Consider the following 19,253-nt stretch of genomic DNA (forward strand, 5'->3'; position numbering starts at 1 on the left):
GCATTTAATGCCAAAGCTTCAACTGAACAATCTGGCATACAATAGAATAGACTATACCACCAGCAGCGAGAAGGAAAACCAATGGATCAGTCTGTGAAGAGGCAAGTACTGTGTTGTAGCATTCCACTTACATGAATTCTAGAAAAGATGTATCTAATCAACAGTAACAAAAAGAAGATCTGTGGTTGTTTAGGGCTGGTGGTAGAGAAACTGATTGGGAAAAGAGGTATAAGGGAACTTCTGAGGGAGACGGAAATGTTCTCTATCTTGACTGAGATGAAGGATACATGGTAGGGGGGTGTAAGTTTGTCAAAACTCAATGAAATGTACACTTAAAATGAATGTATTTTACTGTATGTAAACAGTACCTCAATCAAATTTACAAAAAACAAAACAGTATATTTTTAATTAACAAGTGAAACACAAACACTACCTTATTTTTTAAAAATTAATGCATAATGGATAAAGCTTAAGTTCCCTTTGACCACCCTCCCAATCCTGGTTTCCATCCTTTCTCTCTCCCATTTATACCTCCTCCCTCAAATAATCACTGCTGGGAGTTTGGGATGAGTTCTTCTGAACCTTTAAAAATATATTTACATACATATACAGCCCAAGAAGATGTACAGTATTGTTTTGTACATAGATATAACTTGTACACATTTCTGAAACTTGTTTATTTTCATTTAGCATGTCTCTGAGATCTATTCATGATAATATAGTTTATTTCTTTAAATCCAATATAGTAATCTATCATGTGACTATACCACATTTTATTTAGCCAGGCCTTTCCCCTTCTGATAAATACTTGGGTTGTTTTTCCCTTTTACAGTTCACCCGTGGTTACCCCGAGGTGGCCACAGGGATCACAGATGGTGCTCCAAGCGTTCTTTAGCCTTATCTGTAAGGTTTAATTTTTTTTTTTTCTGCGGTATGTGGGCCTCTCACTGTTGTGGCCTCTCCCGTTGTGGAGCACAGGCTCCAGACACGTAGGCTCAGCGGCCATGGCTCACGGGCCCAGCCGCTCTGCAGCATGTGGGATCTTCCCGGACTGGGGCACGAACCCGTGTCCCCTGCATCAGCAGGCGGACTCTCAACCACTGCGCCACCAGGGAAGCCCAAGGTTTAATTTTTTACAGTAAGAATGCATTTATGTATTAGTTATAAAGTTTAAATATTCACTTTAATTAAAGAATTTTCTGATACATAAATTATCAAAAAAAGAATGAAACAAAATCAGTAATAGGAGGCAATCATCCATTAAAATGTAAGGAAAACAAAGTTCTAGGGCATAATCAATGTACTCATGGTTTGACATGTAAGTATTGGTTGAAAAATAATGATCTGAGCACTAAACAGTCCATATAAGCACATTCTCCTACTCAAAGCAATTATGATAAAAATATCAGCATACTGGTTACCATGGCATAAGCATGATTAATACATGCACAAATACTTCGTTTATGTTTTTTGCTTTCTTCTTTTATGACTATGATGTCTTTCCCCATCCCTGAAATGAAAGGGGTGAAAAAACAATTATAAATGACAGGCACTTTAATATCAAAGCTTTAAAATAATAATTCGCAGTAATATACTGACATCAGATACAAACCAGAACAAGTTAAAACATGCCCTTAAAACTGAACAGTGACATGTTTTAGGAGTAGATAAAAAAAGTCCATCATTAAAACTACAGGACAAAATTGAGATGGGGATAAGGAAAACGGATTTTTTACCTGCGCTTTGGAGTTACACTTTAAAATGAACTCTGACTATATGTACCCGGTTGATGACCTGAGAGTTCATTGCAAACAGGATGCTGGAGTCATAGGAGGAGTTCAGATGTCTGATCTCTTCACCCTGGCCCCCATCTCAGCTCCCACAATTCATTCCCTCTCAGGGGTGGCCCTCAAAGACTATCCTACTGAGAAGTGTTTCCTGCTAATACTCAGTTTATCCTCTCTAAAGGAAGATTACTCATGTTTAGATTGTGAGGTTATCTAACATATGTAAGTCAATAGGGACTGACTGGACATGGCAAACATTACTTAAGTGGAAGAAGCACTGACAACCAGAAGAAGTGAGACAGCACAATTTCTGACAGCTAATCAAGAGTTAACGTGTGCAGGGGCTTCCCTGGCGGCGCAGTGGTCAAGAATCCACCTGCCGATGCAGGGCACACGGGTTCGAGCCCTGGTCTGGGAAGATCCCACGTGCTGCGGAGCAGCTACACCTGTGTGCTGCAACTACTGAGCCTGTGCTCTAGAGCCCGCGAGCCACAACTACTGAGCCCGCACAACTACTGAAGCCCGTGCGCCTGGAGCCCGTGCTCTGCAACAAGAGAAGCCACCACAGTGAGAAGCCTGCGCACCGCAATGAAGAGTAGCCCCCGCTCGCGGCAACGAGGACCCAATGCAGCCAAAAATAAATATAATAAATTTATTAAAAAAAAGTTAATGTGTGCATAATTATCACACATTATCATGCATTAAATGAATCAAAAGGGTTTACTAAGCAAATATTTCATTGTTATAAGAGAAGGACTAAATCACAGCTAGCTTTAACTCTATGAACTGAATGATAAGATGAGCAAAATTATTAAACCAGTAAGTCTTACTAATTCCTGATCGCCACCAGCCCTGGAGAGGTATCATTTAAAAGCCTATGCTAGGGCTTCCCTGGTGGCGCAGTGGTTGAGAGTCCGCCTGCCGATGCAGGGGACGTGGGTTCATGCCCCGGTCCGGGAAGATCCCACATGCCGCGGAGCAGCTGGGCCCGTGAGCCGTGGCCGCTGAGCCTGCGCGTCCAGAGCCTGTGCTCCGCAACGGGAGAGGCCACAACAGTGAGAGGCCCGCGTACCACAAAAAAAAAAAAAAAAAAAAAAAAAAAAAAAAAAAAAAAAAGCCTATTGCTAGACAAGCACTGTGCAAATAATACTAAATAAGACATGGACCCGCTTTCAACGAGCTCAGTCTAGTAGAGAAAGAAATAACTTACGTTCAGTAAAAAGTAGGTGGCGGGCAGAGTGGTAACAAAATGGGAAAGATCAGCTCTGTCTGAATGAGTGAAAAAGGCTTCATGGAAATGACTAAGCTGGGTCCTAAAGGATGAGGAGGAGTTTACCGAAGGCTTAAAGGACTCCCCAGTGGCGCAGTGAGTTAAGACTCCGTGCTCCCAATGCAGGGGGCCCAGGTTCAGTCCCTGGTCAGGGAACTAGATCCCACATGCATGCTGCCACTAAGAGTTCAAATGGCAGTGAGCTGCAACTAAGGCAACCACGTGCCGAAACTAAGACTCAGCGCTACCAAACAAATAAATAAATAAATATTTTTTAAAAAAAACAAAAAAACCAGGCAGCAGAACATGAGGTGGAAAGGCGTGGATGAGACATAGTGCGGATGAGGAACTGTGAGTAACCCGGGCTGGCTAGAGCAGAAGTTATGTATTTCTCGGGGGAAGGGCAAAATACAAAGTAGGTAGGCAGGTGCCCTGCTCCTGGAGGTCTTGAGAGCTGTTCTGAAGAATGTGAACTCTACCACCGAGGAGTTGTAAGAGGTGGAAGTTCACTCTGGCAGCAGGGCAGGGATGGATCCATATGGGACAAGCCTACAGAGGGAACAATGAGGAGAACAGCCATCGTTTTCCAGATGACAGCCTTAAGGACAGAGAGGAGGAGAAGCGTGTGAGGTATCTTCACACACAACTGACTATTAGGACCAGATGGTAAGGAGTAAAAGGGAGCTTCTAACGTGAGTCCTCGACTGCTCGCTTAGGTGAACACATGATGGCCGTCCATTAACCAGGACAGCAGTACTGGCGGAAAAGGAGCAGACCAAGAAAAAGTCAAGTTCAGGCGTAGACCTGACAAATTTGAGATCCACGTAGATAGATGCCCAGTAAGCAGCTGGATACAGGAACAGACCTCGGTCCATCTGAATTCATTATTTCAGTATTACTTTATATCTCCCCAGCTTTCACAATTTTATCAGGAATACCAACAAGGGCAAAACTGCCTGCCATTAAAGCTTAGACCTTCTCTCTGACTTTATAACATCCTTTATCTGATGAATTAGCAAGAGAAAGAAAGGATGAGAAAGAGAAACAAGAAAGGGAGGGAGGGACACAGAAAGGACTGAAGAAAGATCTAGGCAAACACCTTTTTAACCTGGTTAACTTTCTACCTAGACATTACTTTCCCATCTCCTGGTGAGGAAACAAGTAATAAAAAAGGGAAACCGCACCAAGCAGGCAGATAGAGCTGTGGATATTTGAACTGAAACAGGATGAATGTTAAGAATCTTCATCAATTGTTTCTCTCCTCACCTTAATTTACTTACAAGCCATTTTCTCAGCATGGCCTATGACAGAAGGACCTTTTGCTTCTCAAACATCAACAATTCGACAGCGAATGACGCAGTGTTGGGCTTACCTCTCTTTCCTTCTTCTTGAGTCCCAGTGTTTGTCCTTATCTTTGCTCCTTTTGTGTTTATGGGGGCTCCTACTCCGGTCCCTTCTATGTCGTGAACACTCCGCATCCAGATAGCTTCCCCCAGACTGCCTTGAGTCTACTGAAGCCGACCGCCTTTCTTCATTCCTGAAACAGAAAGAACACTAAACAGTTAGTTTTAACTATGGTCTCCAGTACAGACCAGCCTAAAGCTCAATATTCTGTATCAGACCAGTGACAGATAGAGACTAAACACGTATAACCTTGCACTCCAGATAAGAGGGCAGGCAAAGAAACTTAGCTCTTAATGGTATGTTTCACAACTGTGGTAAAATAAAGAACAGTAAGCGTTCTGATGAATTACAGCGTGCTACTAATGGTCTTGGAGGTGCTAAAATTCAGTTGAACAATTACAGGTGACGGAATAAAAAGAGAACTCTTTTCACCAACTGACGCACTGACATACTTCTCCGCATCGTCCTCTGCTTTCTCCTGCTCCTCCTGCCACTGGCTGCTGAGTTCCTCCATGTGCACGTTGATCACATCCCGAATCACCTACGGAGAATTAAGTACCGAATTTCAGATAAGAGAGCTGCTCAGGGACTTCCCTGGTGGCGCAGTGGTTAAGAATCCGCCTGCCAATGCAGGGGACACGGGTTCGAGCCCTGGTCCGGGAAGATCCCACATGCAGAGGAGCAACTAAGCCCGTGTGCCACAACTACTGAGCCCACGTGCCACAATTACTGAAGCCCGTGCACCTAGAGCCCGTGCTCTGCAACAAGAGAAGCCACCGCAATGAGGAGCCCATGCACCGCAATGAAGAGTAGCCCCTGCTCGCCGCAACCAGAGAAAGCCCGTGCGCAGCTACGAAGACCCAACGCAGCCAAAAATTAAATAAATAAATTTATTTTTTTTAAAAAAAGGTTAACCATAAAATTGTAAAGAACACTTAGCAACGACACTTACACTTGAGTTCAAGGTTATGAGACCAGAGAAGAAACAAGTGTTGAACCACCAAGGATGTGAGGGACTGTAAGACTCACTAGGGCGATGCCCGAGTAAGGTAAGTCTAAAACATGTACTTTAATTGTAAAAAGCACAGCATAAAACTAAGTGCTAAGCCGTCGGTACAGAGCATGAGTGCAGTAAGCCGGCAGATGGCTCAGGGCCATCAACACCTCATGGAAACAGTGAGTGGGCATCAAGTTTCCAAACAGCAAAACAAAAGGCACCGCAGATGAGACATGTATTAGGATACCAAGGTAAGAATAAATACGTGTGATCAGATACAGTTTAACAGACATGCTTGACTAAAGCAAAAGAAAACGCTTGGTAAAATGAGGCCAGATTATGGAAGGTCTCTGAAATCATAAAAGGAAAGAAGAAAAACATGGGAACAATTAGAGATTCAATGAGGAAATTATTTACAGCATTTAGGCAAGGTGATTCGTGTACCAAAAATTCATCAACTCTACCCACTAAATGACATCTGAAAATAAGTCTAGATATACATCAAGAGGTTAATGTACTTAAATTTTATAATATACATAAAATTATTTTATAATATAAATTATAAAAAATTTATACCAAGACATTTCTTAAGCCCAAATGTTTAGTAAAGTACATCAACGCGCACTAAAATTTCTGCCAAGAAAGATAACTATTTACTGAACAATTTCTTTGTCCATAAGCATTATTTCAATTACTTCTCACAATAACCCTGCAGTCTGTATTACTATAAAATGAAAAAATCTGAATCTTAAAAAGCCCAAATAATTTGCCCAAGTCAAATAGCCAATGATAAATTGCAGAATCAAAACTCAAGCCCAGGTCTGTCTAAAGCCAAAATCTATGTTCTCATCATGATGTAATACCACTTTCTCAAAAGCAGTGTTTTTTGTAAGACTGCACAACCTTTTTTTTTTTTTTTTTTTGCGGTATGCGGGCCTCTCACTGTTGTGGCCTCTCCCGTTGCGGAGCACAGGCTCCAGACGCGCAGGCTCAGTGGCCATGGCTCACAGGCCCAGCCGCTCCGCGGCATGTGGGATCCTCCCAGACCGGGACACGAACCTGCGTCCCCTGCATCGGCAGGCGGACTCTCAACCACTGCGCCACCAGGGAAGCCCTGCACCACCTCTTTATAGAAGGGCTTTGTACCCTGAAAAGCCTTTGTCTGGTAAAGGGTGGGTCTGAGAGTGATGGAGCAAATACAAAGCAGGTGTGGCCACCGTGGAGCCACTTCCTCTCACAAAACGTCTAAGGAACTGTGGAAATCCACGGGACAGAGGACAACTATCTAAGGGAAATCTCTGTGTTCACCAAAGCTCTATACAATTATGTAAAACATACCTCAGTATATGATTTCTTGGTTATGTGAACATTCTTAGCTCTATAGGACTGGCGTCTTCTTTTATAATCTCTCACTTCTGCCAGGATTTCAAGGTAAGATTTTGGACTTTTTCGACTATTATCTAATAAAAGAACAAAATAAAATTATTACATCCTCAGAAGCTATAAATTCTTATGAATTAGTGGGAAGGAACACCATAATCATCCGATATTTCAACATGCTTTAATGTATTGTAATAATATAGCACTCAAAAATATTCTAAAAATTCTGTTATATAAATGGACTAAGTTTTATATCACTCCTTTTCTCTAACCATTAATTGAACGTAAGAGTGCTTAGGTACAGAGATTAAAGTAACATCCCAGCTCAAGGAACATTCTTACAGAAGTAAGGTATGCTTAATGTAACAATCAGAGAGCAAAATTTCAAGTACTAAGTAAACATCTTAATATATATGTAAATAACAGATGATACAAAACCATCCAACTCCAAGCGGCCTGACAAGTCATCTTAGTAACACTCAAAGGATGGAATGACAATTAAGAAATAGAAAACTATGACATTCGTCTCAAACCTTGATTGACTTTGGCAGCCAAGTCTACAAAGAGATCGCTGTCATTTTCAATAATTTGAGAATCTGAGCGCTTTTTCTTTGTCTCCTCGATTACAAAATCATAGAGGGCAAGACGATCGGCTTGGGTTAGATCACAAACAAACCGTTTGTGATTCAGAGGAACTTCAACAGGCAATGAAGAATACATCCCTAGAGTAAAAATAAAATCACAAGAATAAACAATACATGAAGCTTTGTGGATTTATGATCTACTATACTTATCTTTAAACATGCGCTGTAATAATGCAACATTAAATTAACACAAGCAATCTGTTTTCATAGTAATCCCTAAACATACAAAACATCAATCTGTGTGATAACGGTCAACACTGACTCTATCCTGAATGCTACATCCACAGAACGTTTGCTGTTGTGGACGTTTGCTATTCTTTCCAACAATGTTAAGACAGATCCCATGAAGGCAGGCAATAATAACCATGAGACAATTTACTAAGAAAAAAATCTTTTAAAAGGCTACCCACACTGTAAAAGTAGATATTAACTTTCTTTCTGTCTATGTGCTTTTCCCCATAAAAGCTGGGAAAAAAATGTTTTTAATAGGTTATACACATTACAGTCCCTTTGAAGATAAATTATAGAAATATGAAAAATGTGTAAAAAATATAATTTTTTATGAGAGACATGATTCAAGCTAGATGTTCCATAGTCAAAATACAACCCATTTGTGCAATGACTTAGAGCTAGGGACCAAGAAACAGTTAACTAGCAGAAATCCCAAGAAAGACCAGAGAAAGACAGACTGAGACTAACCCTGATTTAATTTTCGGAAGCAGCAGCATATTGACTTCACCAAATTAACTGAAAAACGTTAACAATACCACCACCCCCAAAGTCACAGAACTTTCTAAAATCTGCTCATTAATGAAAAAAAGTAAATACAATACCTGGATATGATGTATTAAACATTGAAGAAAATTTGTTTTGAGATTCAAATTTTCTCAAAGAAACAAAAAAATTACTGTAACTGTAAATAAAGCAATTTAAAACGATTCTTTCTAGACTTCATTATTCACGAATGCAAACAAAGAACATGAGCTACTAAAGGAATCCTTTTATTGTTTGTTAGTTACCCTAAAGTAATAACTTAGGTTCACAGAACAATGTAAAATCAGTAGCTCTTCTCAAATACTTATATTTGATAAAGTTTAATCTCACTGACTTCCTAGGTAAAGAGGCAAAACAAAAATTCAAATGAGAGCACCCTATGAACTAAGCATTACAACACAAGAAAAGAGATGACTTTACATTTGTCTACAAATTAAGAGGAGAGCTACACTGAATCTGAGTCCGTGGTGTAACAGCTATAGATAACCATCTGTACTAGCAGAAGGCTTCTGAATTAGTGCGGAAGGAGGGTTCCCTCCTTTTCAATCTTACTCTAATTCTGGTAGAAGCTAGGGAAAGCCCGATGTTAAAACATTTAATTTTATAATATAAAAATGAGATGGCTTTGATAAACCTAATTTATCTGAATATAGGTTATATATTCTGGGAGAAAAATACAAAAGATTAGAAAACACTGATGTATTATAAACAAGCTCCATATAAACCTCTCTCTGTTCTTTTTAAACAAAGAAGTATAATTTCCTCCTTAAAATATTTTGGAGTTTTCTTTATTCACCTTAAATTTCTGTATGGTCAAGACTGATAGTTAAATTCTTTGAAATTCAACTAAAATTCCAAATCAAGACTATAATGTTGTGACAATGATTAAGATAAAGTTTAGAAATTTGAGTGATACTTTTAAAAGGATATCATTTGCAAAAAGGATACTGCATATCTTTAAATAAGGAGTACATTCAGGTTCCTAATTCCTCTTTATACTCACCCCAATTACTGAAAAAGAAAAAGTACAGGAAAAGTTAAACAACAAACTGCATTCAAATCATTCAGAACATAGATATTTCTGACAAAAAAATAATAATAAACACACTTAAATAAGCTTACATTTCCACAAAATGTAAAAGTTCAAACGCAAGTTTCTATACAATTTAGAGGTATATCTGAATGAGCTGTAATCATACTAATTCTGTGACCCTCTATCTACTTTTTTTTATAGTTTTAAAAAACTGTGGAAAAATATACACATGAAATTTACCATTTTAACCATTTTCAGGTGTACAGTTCAGTGGCACTTAGTACATTCATACTGTTGTGCGACCATCACTTCTATCCATCTCCAGAACTTTTTCATCATCCCAAACTGAAACTCTAATCTACTTTTTCAATAACTTGAACTCTTCATTCTTCTGTGTTAGTCCTTTCTGCCAACACAGGGCATCTCAAACGTGTGAGATACAATATTAAATATTAATAGTATTAATATTAAATAATAATATATTTAACAATATTAAACATTAACTCGTGTTAAAGGTACAAATTCAGAATTTTGCGAAGAATTCATACAGAGTCAATTTCCTAACACTGGAGATGAAGAAATGAGGCCCTTGGAAGTAAAACGATTTGCCAACATCTCACAAGTGGTAGGAACAGATCAGGTCTAGAACCATAATCTCCTGTCTCTTTGGGGTTCTTTAGCGTAGTACACTGATGTTCAAATCATGGCCACCACCCAAACAGATGCCATGAAACTGAAGTACAGCAATTTGAATTTTTAATGTTGAAGGAAAAAGATAAACCACGAATTATAAATGATTGTTTATGACTGAAATTAGTATCTTGGTTATAAAATTAACCAAAGTAACTATATCTGAAAATAAATAAGTAGATCTAATGGCTGTTTAAGCTTTGACAAAGATTAACGAATTGAGAACCCTATACCTTGAGTTTAGACCTGATGTGACTGATGAAATGAAAACATAAAAAACTTACAATTTAGTACATAACAAAATATTAATGAAATGGAAAATGTAAAACTATTCACGTTAGTCACTCTTCCTTCAAAGTAAACATCAATAAGAAAGTATTAAAGAGATTTTTGTCCTGGGGTAAAAAATTTTAGATGTGTAAGACGTAAGTGCGCCACAAAAATTGATCTCTATTGAGAAATTGCAGAACTCTACACAGGTGAAAAAAAGTTTTAAAAAGAGGGTTACAGATCATATAACATGTTATTCTTAACAAATAAGTCTTAATTTAAGACAATACAAAAATTCAAAATCAAATAGAAGTTCCTCTTAACTATTCATTCAAAGTAATTATTTGCTTTTGTAAAGAATTAAACTCAATGTGCAAATCCTCAAAATTCAGAACTTGGCTCTCAATCCAGCTTTCCTATATTATAGCAAAGGGGTGCTAATTCACTTCTGTGTGCCTCTTTTTCTTCATCTAAAATGAAAGGGCAAATACTTGTTCAACCTATCACAAGTTTGTTGTCAAAGGGAAATGAAATGCATAAGAGAGCTTTGAGAAAAAAAAATCTCTTCTAAAATATAAAAGCACTGAGGACCTTTAGAACAAGCACCCCAGAACTTTCTCTCTATCAGACAGGATTTGTTTCCTGATCTGTAAAAAGCAGAAGCTGGATTAGATGATCTCCAAGTTCTCTTTCAACTCTAAAATAAATTCAGTAAATCTATCTAACTAGCTAAGGTCAAAAAAATTCCTTTAACTAGTAACCCCTCCAAAAAACAAAACCAAAATCCTTTACTTTTTTAATTGGTTCACTAACTGAACAGGGGTCAAAAAAGGCTTGACTGACTATAGCTCAGTAATCTCTTCAAATAAGATGAAAGTCAAATGTCTCCCTCAAAGAATAAAACCTGCAATTTAGCACAAAAAGTACTAAATGGGATCTTCAAAACAGGAAATACAAGAAATATGCTTCTGGCTGTTACAAGGAACCAATGTAATGCAGACTAAGAAGACTTCTTCCTTCTGCAGCCATAGGGCAACTGAGGGAGAAATGAAGCCCAGATACTGGCTTAGAACAATGGGATTAAGACCCTGAACATCAACACAGGAGAAAAGAAATCGTAACTATGGGCTGGTGAGTATCATTCAGCTAAAAAGAAGAGTGAAGGAGAAAAAGGTAAGATGTCCAGAAAAAGCTACCTTCAGGAGGCTTAAAGAAGTCAACTGAGAATTCTTATCAGAGCCAGTAAGCTTTGGCTGGATGGTCTACCTAGAGCCAGAAATCTGTTAACTCCATTTACTTGTCTTCTTCTATCATTTTGAAGGATTAAGGTTTCTTTCAATTTCCTAGAAGCTCAAACTTAAAAATTCTAACCTAGTCTCTGCTGAAGTTAGGTCCCAGGCAGAAACTCTTAAGCCAGCCTTCCAAAGCTGGGCATGCAGGGATCCACAAACCCTCTGAAATTGTATATAAAACTGTTGTTTGTGCTTCACTGAGGAGTAGCTGTGGAGACAGATTAGCCCGAGCCTTTCCTCTTACGTTGCATTTCGACATTCCTACATTTAACACTGGGCTAATTCTCAAGAGAGAGGGGAAATGTCAGGGTGAGACAGTCTACTCAATGGGATTTATTTACTAAATAATCATAATTAAGAAAAAATTATCTACGAGGCAATCTCACCTATTAGGTAATTCCAAAGCATGAATCCCTAGCTAAAACAGTGTCCTGGTGAGACTGGTGTATCTCAGTGGAATATATCTAACAAATGAAGCTGACACCAAGCACTGAGTCTAATGTCAAATGTAAAACTTAGCCTTTCTCATAACTGTTCTCGTAAGATTTCTCTTGAAAATTAGTAACATGTGCTATAGAAGAAAAAGTTTTACTAATTAGTTCAAACTTTGATGCCACTTACTTTGATTATAATAATCACCATCGTTTCCAACTGCATCTCTAGCTTGTTTAATTATGTGGAATTGTGAGTCCTTATCTGTCAAAAAAATCCATAAATACAATATGAATCATCAGTGTCCACAATGAAATTAACTGGGTTCCAATCCAAGCTCCTTGGGCACATTGAGAAACCTTCCAGAATCTTAACACCCACAGTGTTGCCAAGGTACTCTGAATGCAGAATTCTTTCAGATCTACCTAGAATCCAGAAGTAACCAGACTTCAAGCAATTCAGAAAACACTATAATCAAGCATGCAGCAGTAGCTGCTACAAATTTTATCAACCAATATAATATCTAACATTTCTTGAACCCCAGCTAAGTGTCAGGCAGTATTCTAACCATATTACATATATCATTACATCATTTAATCCTCACAAGGGTGCTATTATCATCATCCGCATTTTATAAAGAAATTTAGGCAACAAACAGGTTAATTACCTTACTGAAAGTCACACAACTATTAGTGACAAAATTAGTTGTCTCAGGGCATTCTGATTCCAAAGTCCAAGACTTCAACCTCTATGTATGCTGTGAACACTTGGAACACATTTCCATCCTCAGTTCTATCGTCAAATTATGTGTGTGGCCAGATTTTGTTATAATCAAGAAGGAAGGCATCTGTCCTATTGTACAAAGCTTTGGAGGATTTTCATTGCCTATTATAAGCCTGGTCTCTACATTTCAGATTGAGCAAACTAGTGTCACTACAGGAAATATCCTTCTTGGGACTTCCCTGGCAGTCCAGTGGTTAAGACTTCGCCTTCCAATACAGGGGGTGCGGGTTTGATTCCTGGTTGGGGAGCTAAGATCCCACATGCCTCGCAGCCAAAAAACCAAAAAAACATAAAACAGAGGCAATATTTTAACAAATTCAATAAAGACTTTAAAAAACGTTCCACATCAAAAAAAAAATTCTTTAAAAAAAAAAGAAATATCCTTCTTAATCAACCATAAGCATACTTATAAAGTCCATTCTTTTGATAATTCAAAAATGAAACATCAGGACTTCCCTGGTGGCGCAGTGTTAAGAATCCGCCTACCAATGCAGGGCACACGGGTTCAGTCCCTAGACTGGGAAGATCCCACATGACAAGGAGCAACTAAGCCCGTGCACCACAACTACGGAGCGCTCTAGAGCCCACGAGCTGCAACTACTGAAGCCCACGCGCCTAGAGCCCGTGCTCCACAACTAGGTAAGCCACTGTGACAAGAAGCCCATGCACCGCAATGAAGAGTAGTCCCCGCTTGCCACAACTAGAGAAAGCCCGCGTGCAGCAACGAAGACCCAATGCAGCCAAAAATAAATAAAAATACCAATACCTATACAGGTACAGCTACACTAAAATATTTTAAAATTATATTAATACTTACTCAAGGTAACTGAAGGTATCTTCGCATTCTCATAGAAAAAGTCAGAATTATACATTTTATCCTAAACAATAAAAAAAAACAAAATCTTAGTGTTTTTCAGTATCATATGACTATTTTAAGATTTGAGATAAACCAACAATAGATTAATATCATTTAAACATTTCTTGCAATAATTTGCAAAATGAGGCAAGTACCATTGCACCCCTCAAATGACTATTATTTTGTCAGAAAACATCACACTGTACCTTCCAAATACTGTGAACTTACTAAGGCATGAATTACACAACATACACATAATAGATATATGGTACCTCTTCTTCTTTGGTATAGCCCAGTTTCCTCAATCTACAAGATACCATGTGCTTTGCTAAAGACGACTTAGGCATGTGATGATTGGAATCATAAGGGCATATGGCAACTTCATCCTATAAAGATCAAACAGAAGCAAAGAAAAACGGTACATAATTTTTAAGGTAATATTTATACCATTAAATGTTTTTATATCCTCTTCTGTAGGCCTCTCCCGACGCCCCTGTGTGAGTGTATATACACAGGAAAAAAAAAAAAAAACCTCCCTCATTCTCTCTCCCCCTTACAGCCTCTGCCCCCCTTCAACCCATCAAAGCCCAACTCTTGAAAGATGTGTTTACACTCGCTGCCTGGACAACCTCACCTACCAATCAGCTAGTCTTTTCTCCTCCTAACGAACTCTGAAATCCTTCCACATAATCCATGCCCACTGCCATGTCCCCATGCAGGAGATCATCACCGCCCTCCTAGGTTACAAGGGCCACTGCCTAACTGCTCTCTCTACTTCCGGTCTGGCTGTTCTCCATTCTCCACACTGCAGCTAGCTTGAATCCCAGGTCTGCCACTTACTGACTGTATGAACTTAGTCAAGGTACTGAACCTTACTTTGCCTCAGTTTCCTCATCTATAAAAGGGGTGTAACAGCAGGACCTCTCTCACAAAGCTATGAGTTTATACACATAAAGCAATTTGGACAGGGCCTGGTAAATAGTAAGCATTCAATAAATATAAGCAATTATTATTTTATTAAGAGGCAAGTATAATCATGATATGTCTTGGCTTAAAATACTCCCATGCGGGGCTTCCCTGGTGGCGCAGTGGTTAAGCATCCTCCTGCCAATGCAGGGGATGCGGGTTCGAGCCCTGGTCTGGGAAGATCCCACATGCCGCGGAGCAACTAAGCCCGTGCGCCACAACTACTGAGCCTGTGCTCTAGAGCCCACGAGCCACAACTACTGAGCCCGCGAGCCACAACTACAGAAGCCCATGTGCCTAGAGCCCGTGCTCCACAACAAGAGGAGCCACCGCAATGAGAAGCCCGCGCACAGCAACGAAGAGTAGCCCCTGCTCGCCGCAACTAGAGAAAATCCATGTGGAGCAACAGAGACCCGACGCAGCCAAAAATAAATAAATTAAAGAAAAAAACAAAACTTCCATGCCTCCCCCACCGTTCTCATTAAGAAAAAAAATAAATAAATCCAGATTCTTTAACACGGCTGACACAAGGACCTTTAAGCTCTGGCCCCTACTGACCATCATTCCCCTCCTTCCCCATAGCCTATGCTCTTAGCTACCCTTAACTACCGGAGGTTTCCTGATCTGCTCACACCCTTGTCTCTGGTGGATTTCTACACATGCTGTTGATGCTTTCTCTGTGCTTCACTAGCTAATTCAGCTCACATTCGTTTATCAACTTAGAATTCACGTTACCCAGGAAGTCCTGGCCATCCCCTCACGGCCTACAATAACTGGCACTACCGCACTTCCAACCCAGCCTTCATGGACTTTATCACATTCCAACGTAGGGGCTGATCTCTCTGTATTCCCCCTCATCCCCACCGCCAGCCGTTGAGCTCTGTGAGGATGGGAACTGCGACGCTGTTCACTCAACTTCAGTATGAAAACACTCCAGCAGAAAAGTGAAGATTCACTGCCTATCTGGACTGCACCTGGTCTAGGAAGTATGAATGTCACGTACCAGGATGTTAAAGCCAGTCCCTCTCCTGAATATCAGACACTGGTCTTGAAAAGGTCAGATACACACCCACAGACGATCGCCCGAAGTTTGGAATTTCAGAGAGGAGTTTTAGAGCGGCTGCATACCAATTAGGCCCAGGCACTCTCAGAGCAGAATGCCTGGGGGTTCAAATCCTAACCACCACCTCTCAGCGATGTGTCCTGGAACAAAGTATCACCTCTTCTGGTTTGTTTCCTCATCTGTAAAAAATGGCTAACGGTACCTACCTCATAGGGTAACTATAAATATTAAAGGAGCTAATTATAGTAAGTGGCATATACAAAGCTCTGTTTAACTGTAAATAAAAGAAATCTAAATTTACTAAATCGCTGGGTAAACAGTGGTGTGGAAAGGCTTGGCAGGCCCCACTCAATGGAATTCGCAGCTTCAAATAATCTTCTAAACAAATAATGAAAGTGTTGCTGCTGTTTTCTCCTCTGGCCGGGCAGCACGCGGGATCTTAGTTCCCAGGCCTGGGACTGAATTGAACCCGGGCCCCCTGCAGCGGAAGCGCGGAATCCTAACCCCTGGACCGCCAGGGAATTCCCAAAAGTGTTTTTTTTTAAATGGTAAACCCAGAAAGAATAGTCGACCGCAGGAATAATGATGCCACACTGGAGCACTTCCCTTCCTCCCATCCCATTAAAAAAAACATCAGGATTGTTCACCCCACTACTCTTGCCTCCCTCTCTTCCTAACGTCCAGGAGAACTGCTAGTACCGACTCTAGGTTGACAGCCTTTAATAATCCTGGAATCGGTGCACAGTCTGGAGGCAGAGAAAGGTGACCTGCACTCCCAAGCCCTCCCGACACCGAGTCTGGTGCAACTGCGGACTCCACGCGACAGATGACAGGGCAAACCGCCGCCGCCTCCGCGAGCAGCACCCCGAGACCCGCCCGCTTATCTCCCAGTCACACCCCAGCCCGGCTATCCGCTCCGCTCTGCACCCGTCGCGATCCCTCGGCTCCTTAGGGCGAGGTTCCGCAGGGGTGCGCAGCCCGGGGGTGGGTGAGAGCATCCCGGGGGCGTCAGGCGCTGCAGGCCGGATCCCACGCCTCCCACGGCCCTGCAGACGCGGGGCCGCGCCCGCCGCCCGGGGCTCCGCAGGCTGACGGCCCCCGGGAGGACCCCGCGCCCCTCACCTCGGCCGCCTCCTCCTCCCCGGGCTCCAGCCGGTCCAGGCTCCAGCCCAGCGACGCCGTCACCTCCTCCAGCGTCCGGCAGCAGCTCTCCACGAACTCGCTCAGCTCCTGCCGCAGCCGCCGCCGCTCCTCCACCGGCGGAGGATCGCCCTCCATGGCCGCCACACGGCCGCTAACCCGCCTGCCGGCCCGGAAGGAACGGCCCAACTGCCGGCGGCGCGCGCGGGCCTCTGGGAGCGGTGGGCGGGGGCACACCGCCACGTGACTGGATCCGCCAACAGGGAAGGGCCCCGGGAAGGGCGGAAGCTGTTCCGTTGAGAAGCCTCTTCCGTCCCTTCCCGACGTCGCTGCCTTTGTAAGGCTCGTCGACGCCTTTGCACTTGGCCTTCCCTGAACGGCGTTCCCCGCTCCGCCCCAATTAAAAAAAAAAAAAAAAGGCTTATATCTATAGAAAAGTTTAAAGAGTAGTACAATGAGCATTCGCATAGCCGTCCTCCAGTTCATTAACTGCTTAACATTTGGCCTTTCTCCCACCGTCTCCATACACACAGCCCCGCACACTGATTTTTGACGAATTATTTGAAAGTTGCGGATACTTCACCCCCACAGACGTCTGTATGCATCTCCTAAGGACATAGCCCGACATAAGCACAATATATGATCAAACCTAGAAAATTAATGATTTCATAGTATCATCTAACATAATTCGTATTCAAATTTCCCGAGCTGCCCCCGAAATTCCTTTGATAGCCGTTTTATTATTTTTTTCAACCCATGAGCTATAATCGGCTCTTTTAATGCAGAACAGTCTCCTCCACTCTCCTCTGTAACTTGTCATTGAATTTTGTCCCGACTCCCCGCCCGTTGTCTGGTAGAATGTTCCTCCTTCTGGACTTGTTAGATCTTCCCCTTACGACTAGATTCAGTGTAAGCATTTTTTGCAAGACGTGTGTACCTCTTTATCACACCTCATAGAGGACACATATCTTAGATTATCCTGCTGTCAGTAATGCTAAATTTGATCACTCGGTAAAGACGGTGACTGCATGGCTCCATTGTAACTGTACATTTTCCTCTTGGTATTTGGTAAGTAATCTGAGGGATGCTACTTTGAGGCCATGTGAACATCCTGCTCCCAGCATACTCACACAATCCTTCACTGAATCTGTGATTACATTACTGATTATGTACCCGATGATTCTGTAACTCTGTCATGCTCCCACGTTTATTAGCTGCCATTCTTACCATGCCTTCATTTTTTCTATTGTTTGCTTCACTATGGAATCACAGTTTGGTTTTTTAAAAATCATTATTAAAGATTTTTTAAATTCGTTATTACATACTCCATTACCATCATAATTCTTGCTTTTTTTATAAGCAGAAAATGTGTTTGCAGAAATTATAAAGTGAATACAAAATACTGATATTTTTGAGAAAATTGAATTGGATCAAATCAATAATAAAAATTTTTCCATGGTTCCATGGACTTCTTCTGAATAGTAAGATCATTGGTATTTGACATAGCCATAATGATGCCGTCAACACAAAGTGAACAATGCAAGAGGCATTTACTAAAGACTATGAGTATTTGTTATATGGATTCAGCCCATTAATAATCAATGTCCATTTCCATCCTGTATCCTGGACTTAATTTTTTTTTTTAACCATCGTAATTCTTGTTGATGCTCAAATGGTCCCAAGTTTGACCCCTGGAAACCACTATAACCACCTGTGTCTCTTTGACACATTCCTGTTAGTCCTCAAGTACTTCCCTGCTTTGATTAACCCAAGTTTACTCTGTACATTTCCTACCCAAGACCCGGAACTAGCCCTTTTGGTTCCCCAAATGGTTTTAACTACCAGAATCTAATCCCTCTTATTTTTTTTTTCAAGTCTGATGCCAAATCTTTGCTTTCCTTTGCACTTGCTTCCATCAGGCAGTATACAGTGGAGTATACTTTTGTGAACAACTATTCTCAAAGGCAAATAGCAGTTCTCACACACACACACACAAAAAGGTGATAATATGGAAACAGGCCAGTAGCTACAAGTGAATGTGTGGCGAGAAGCAGTCTATTCATACTCTGCCCACAGCATCCTTACTTTTTGTTTGCAATTACATAGTTTGTTAAGCCTCCTGGAGAATGTGAGTCTATTTTTGGGCGTGAAGTGATGACTGTTTCTGAAAATTTCCATATACAGTTCCCTTTTCTGTGGATGTACAGTATACGTGAACCAGATCAAAACTCAGCCCAGGTCAAGTATGCCCTCTCTCCAGGATCCAGCCCTCTCATTTCACAGCTTAATGACCACTCTGGCAGCAGCTTGGAGGGGGTGTACCAGATCAACCTGAAGAACTCCTTTCCATCGATTCATGTTAATCTGTCCAATCACCATTTTCCTAAAGAGGTCTCCTGACCCCCGTTCTAGGTTAGACCTCTCTTCTGGGCTGAATTCTGTCCCCTCCAAAATTCAAAGTCCAAACCCCCA

General features: G+C 41.1%; 1 protein-coding gene across 2 annotated transcripts; it reads right to left on the minus strand.

The window, feature by feature from the left end:
- Positions 1-653: 653 nt before the first annotated feature.
- SNRNP48 (small nuclear ribonucleoprotein U11/U12 subunit 48) lies at positions 654-17,364 on the minus strand. 2 transcript variants are annotated; one of them, XM_082639069.1, is made up of 9 exons: positions 16,764-16,978; positions 13,885-13,998; positions 13,574-13,634; positions 12,163-12,237; positions 7,372-7,560; positions 6,797-6,918; positions 4,914-5,002; positions 4,430-4,594; positions 654-1,510 (listed from the first exon to the last, which is right to left on the minus strand). In XM_082639069.1, exons 1-9 carry the CDS (start codon positions 16,917-16,919, stop codon positions 1,462-1,464), a joined length of 1,020 nt encoding a protein of 339 aa, XP_082495195.1. In that variant the 5' UTR covers positions 16,920-16,978; the 3' UTR covers positions 654-1,461. The 2 variants fall into 2 exon arrangements, with proteins under 2 accessions (XP_082495195.1, XP_082495196.1); XM_082639070.1 differs by lacking the exons at positions 654-1,510; positions 4,430-4,594; positions 4,914-5,002; positions 6,797-6,918; positions 7,372-7,560 and adding an exon at positions 9,132-9,267 and having other exon boundaries at positions 16,764-17,364.
- Between the last annotated feature and the right edge of the window lie 1,889 nt (positions 17,365-19,253).

Source organism: Mesoplodon mirus, assembly GCF_964341445.2.
Source record: "Mesoplodon mirus genome assembly, chromosome: 12".
Classification (NCBI taxonomy): domain Eukaryota; kingdom Metazoa; phylum Chordata; class Mammalia; order Artiodactyla; family Ziphiidae; genus Mesoplodon; species Mesoplodon mirus.